General features: G+C 35.3%; 1 protein-coding gene across 1 annotated transcript; it reads left to right on the top strand.

Annotated features, from left to right (window-relative positions):
* The first annotated feature begins 1,684 nt into the window (after positions 1-1,684).
* LOC114419297 (pollen receptor-like kinase 3) lies at positions 1,685-4,231 on the top strand. The gene is made up of 2 exons (XM_028384946.1): positions 1,685-3,050; positions 3,552-4,231. The coding sequence occupies exons 1-2, from the start codon at positions 1,685-1,687 to the stop codon at positions 4,229-4,231; spliced, it is 2,046 nt and encodes a 681-aa protein (XP_028240747.1).
* Positions 4,232-4,946: the final 715 nt, after the last annotated feature.

Below are 4,946 nucleotides of genomic sequence, written 5' to 3'. Positions count from 1 at the left end.
TGGACTAATTTGATAATAATTTATATTTTCAAGAACGAATTTGATATTAAGTTAGAAAATCTAAGAATTATTTTGTCATTAATTTTTTATGTAAGACGAATTTGTTAGCGTCAATTTGGTTATTTACTTTTTTTTTTCCTTCAATTTTCTTCGTCCATACAGAGGCATGTCTCTGTCAAATATTAATCATACTCCGTTGTGCTTATTCGAAGATTCCGGATGCAAAAACAAATTGGCCCAAACCCATATAATTCTATGGGAGCTAATCTAAAAAGTTGAGAAGGGTGTTTTAAGAAACAATCAAACGGGGTTTAGCCATTAGAGGCGTTGGTTTGTTTAGATCAACGGTACTTTTTATTATCAATAATCTAATACTCACAGATCATGCCAAAGAATTTACTTCCATCAAGTCAAATCTTGATGATAAAATAATGAACGTTGAAAGAGCTTTTCCTATTTAACTGAACTTATTCAATTTATAACTCAAATCGGTCGTCGAAGTGTGCTTTTGGATCATCTCACAATCCACGACTTTTGTTTATGAAATCGGGTGAGAAGAAAAAATAAGTTACTCAGCATGTGTAACATGAGAACAAGTTATATTACAAGAGTTGTTTTCTGACACTTATTTATCCTATAGCGGGAGAAATTACCTTCGATGACATTCTCAAATGTTAATGATTTTCGATTTTCTATATCAATTATAGATATAGAAAAAGTTGATTATACTTAATAATCGATGTTGAAGTATTTTTTATATTGTTATATATAATCAATAATGTAAGAGGTAAAAAAATGATTAACACTTGGAGACATCACTGATTCTTCTCACTACAAGACAAATGGACTTTAGAAAACAACCATTCATGTAAATTATTCTCATTATATTTTTTTGGTAATTTATTTTCAAAAAATACCTAGTTTAATGAAAAAGTCTACAATCCACTCACATCGTTGTGTTTGTGATTAAGTTTTTAAGGCCTTTCATATATGGCTATTATCATATGTACTTATTTTGGAAAATATTTCATCTCTCGAGAATATAATCCTAGAGAATAGAGATATGAATGAATCGTTGGTACGTACTTTCATTCATATAATGTATATAAAAAATGCATGAGTTTTAGTACTACTCATATTCTAATAATAATTATTAGGTGTTATATTAAACGTGTGAATGAACTGTGTGATTATTCTATCTTAATTAACCTTAGATTCAAATTTTAAGTAAATACTTAAAAAAAAATCTATCCGACTTAAATATGATTAATCGATCAGTAAAAAAATACACGTATTCTATATATCAAAATCATAAACAAGTGCTTATAAATTACCGAAAAAATAGATAAGTATTTGATTTACACCAACTATAACATTAAAATTTGGAACACAGACAGTTACAATAATACTAGTAACATACTATAATTATATTGCGGTTTTTAACTCCTCTTGACTTGTTCAACCAAAACTCCAACTCCCTCTATCTCTCTTCCCTAGAGGGTTCTATCATTGTGAGGCTATCTTTGCACTCTCTCAAAAGAGACTCCCTCACCATGCATGCATGCATGCTAGGGGTCACAAAAAAGCTATGGGAAAAGAAAACCGAGAAAATAGCAGAAAGCAATGACCCGAAAGAAAAAAAACCACAAACACATTCCATAGTTCTCAAATCTTGAGCAAAGTAATGGCCATAGCTCGGGCAATAATCCTCCAGCCAACTCTCATCATCATCGTGACTTTGCCTGTGATATATTCCATGACAGAAGCTGAAGCTTTGGTGAGTTTCAAAAGCTCCTTCTCCAACGCTGAACTTTTGGATAGTTGGGTCCCCGGTTCTGCACCCTGCAGTGAAGAAGATCAATGGGAAGGTGTAACTTGCAACAACGGCGTCGTCACGGGGCTTCGCCTTGGAGGAATGGGGTTAGTAGGGGAAATACACGTTGATCCATTGCTTGAACTCAAGGGTCTTCGACAAATAAGCCTCAACGACAATTCTTTCTCAGGTCCCATGCCTGAGTTCAACAGAATTGGGTTCCTGAAGGCCCTGTATTTGCAAGGAAACAAGTTTTCTGGGGATATTCCCACGGAATACTTCCAGAAAATGAGGTCTTTGAAGAAAGTGTGGCTATCTGATAACCTATTCACGGGGAAGATTCCATCGTCGTTGGCCGATATTCCTCAGCTTATGGAGTTGCACCTTGAGAACAACCAGTTTAGTGGAAACATTCCCGATCTGAGTAACCCGTCGTTGGCGATATTCGATGTCTCGAACAACAAATTGGAAGGTGGAATCCCTGCTGGTTTGTTGAGATTCAACGATAGTTCTTTTTCAGGGAATTCTGGTCTTTGTGATGAGAAGTTAAGGAAATCATGTGAAAAGACAATGGAGACCCCAAGTCCTGGTCCCATTGATGACGCACAAGACAAGGTTGTTGGTGACCATGTGCCTTCTGTGCCACATAGTAGTAGCTCATTCGAGGTTGCTGGCATTATAGTAGCGAGTGTGTTTCTTGTCTCACTAGTTGTGCTTTTAATTGTGAGATCAAGGAGAAAGAAGGAGGAGGAGAATTTTGATCATATAGTTGGACAACAAGTTAATGAAGGTGGTGCAGTGGAAGTTCAAGTGACTGCACCAGTGAAAAGGGTTTTGGATGCAGCTTCAACTTCAAGTACACCAATGAAAAAAACATCGTCCAGAAGGGGATCTATATCTTCTCAGAGCAAAAACGTTGGAGAGCTTGTGACGGTGAATGATGAGAAGGGCGTGTTTGGGATGTCTGATTTGATGAGAGCAGCCGCAGAAGTGCTTGGAAATGGAAGCTTTGGATCTTCTTACAAGGCCGTGATGGCTAATGGAGTGGCAGTGGTGGTGAAGAGGACTAGAGAAATGAATGTTCTGGAGAAAGATGATTTTGATGCAGAGATGAGGAAGCTTACAAAGCTTAAACACTGGAATATATTGACCCCTTTAGCTTATCATTTCAGAAAGGATGAGAAACTAGTGATCTCTGAGTATGTTCCAAGAGGCAGTCTATTGTTTTCCCTGCATGGTAAGATTTATTCTTCCTAAATTCTCAAGTTCAACTCAACATTTTTACATATAGAAAATTTAGATGCAGTTTTGCTTACTACACTTTTAGTATAGTTCTCTAATATAAATTGGAGTTTCACCTCCATAATCTGCATAATAAAGGTCTGTATTAAAAATCAACATTGGGCTCACTTATTTGGTGAAACTCTAATTCTGATTAGAGAACAACACAAAGTACTCTTAAAGAATTTTATCTAAGTTTTGTCCTTTTCAAATATGGTAAGATGCATCAATTAGATAAACAACTTCAACTGAGATTTGTTAAATAAACTCTTGTGAAACAAGAACTGAGAGTTGCTATGGTATTCAGAGAAATTAATCTAATGATCATGGTACAGTTATTTATTGGGCCAATAGTTAAATGAGTTTGCACATATCAAGAGAAATGGAATTTCTTAATAACAGTACGTACTAAAACTCATAAATTTCCAAAAGTATCACAGAATTTCTCTATTTGCAGGTGATAGGAGACCATCACATGCTGAGCTAGATTGGCCAGCACGTATGAAGATTGTACGAGGAATTGCCGAAGGAATGCATTATCTTTACACAGAACTTAGTTCCTTGGATCTCCCACATGGCAATCTCAAGTCCAGCAATGTTCTCCTTGGACCAGACAATGAACCAATGCTTGTAGATTACGGGTTCAGCCACATGGTTAACCCTTCAAGCGCTGCAAACACACTATTCGCTTACAAGGCACCAGAGGCAGCACAACATGGCCAAGTTTCGCGTAGTTGTGATGTTTACTGTCTCGGGGTTGTGATAATTGAGATACTAACAGGAAAGTACCCTTCTCAATATCTCAGCAATGGAAAGGGTGGAGCCGATGTGGTGCAATGGGTTGAAACTGCAATCTCTGAGGGAAGGGAAACAGAAGTGCTTGATCCTGAGATTGCAAGCTCTAGGAATTGGCTTGGTGAGATGGAGCAACTCCTCCACATTGGTGCTGCTTGCACTCAAAGCAACCCTCAGCGGCGGTTAGACATGGGAGAAGCCGTTAGAAGGATAAAGGAGATTAACACTGAGGGTGGACAAGAATCAAGAACAATAGAGGAGACATGGAACCAAGGGTATCATGATCAACAATCACAGAGGAGACATGGAACAAACAGCTTCGATAATATTCAGTTAATGTAAAAATATAGTTTTAAGATAAATAATTAAAAATACTTATTTAAAGATTATACATAGTTATAAATTATTTTACCAATTTAGGCCCTCTATTTTTAAAATATTCAATTTGATAATTTAGTTTTTAAAAAATTATCCAGTGTTTTCCTTCCTTTTTTGATTTTATTAACTTTGTTAGTGTCAATTTGAACAAAAAATAACATTGAATATTTTTTAAAAAATTAGAGAACTAAATTAAATTTTTTAAAGATAGATAGACTAAATTAAATTAAATAATATAAATAAAAAGACCAAAATTTCTATTTAATTCATTCGAAAAAGATTAACGATAAATCTGGGTTGAACCAAATTTCACATGTTTTACCCTATTGTCAAGCTTACATGGAAAAATGAATAACGAGTCAACTCGGTCCGCATTGACTCGGTGTGCAATGGGTTCATTGGGTTGCAACTTGCAATAAGCGAACAAAACTAAGTTTGTGTAACTTTTTTTGGACCACAAATAATTGAGCCTATTTTATAAACGGGCCACAACAAAAATGTTAGCTTGGGTGTGTTAACTTGCAAATTGGCAATCCATTTATTTATGTTCATGCATTTTTTGAGTGTGGACCAAAACACTTTTCTTTTCGGCTTTATAGTTTTTTATTTCCCTATTTAAAGAATAAATTAGTTAAAATATTGGATTTTATTTACTAATTCTAATCATTAAAGTCAATTA

Source organism: Glycine soja, chromosome 7 (assembly GCF_004193775.1).
Source record: "Glycine soja cultivar W05 chromosome 7, ASM419377v2, whole genome shotgun sequence".
Lineage (NCBI taxonomy): Eukaryota > Viridiplantae > Streptophyta > Magnoliopsida > Fabales > Fabaceae > Glycine > Glycine soja.
Note: the sequence above shows the minus strand (reverse complement) of the source record. Positions and strands in the feature narration are given on the sequence as shown.

Excerpts from the sequence above, each read along its gene's own strand:
- LOC114419297 (XM_028384946.1), top strand. The coding sequence starts at position 1,685 with ATGGCCATAGCTCGGGCAATAATCCTCCAGCCAACTCTCATCATCATC. Across the intron at positions 3,051-3,551 it reads TCTATTGTTTTCCCTGCATG|GTGATAGGAGACCATCACAT; the intron begins GTAAGATTTATT and ends CTCTATTTGCAG.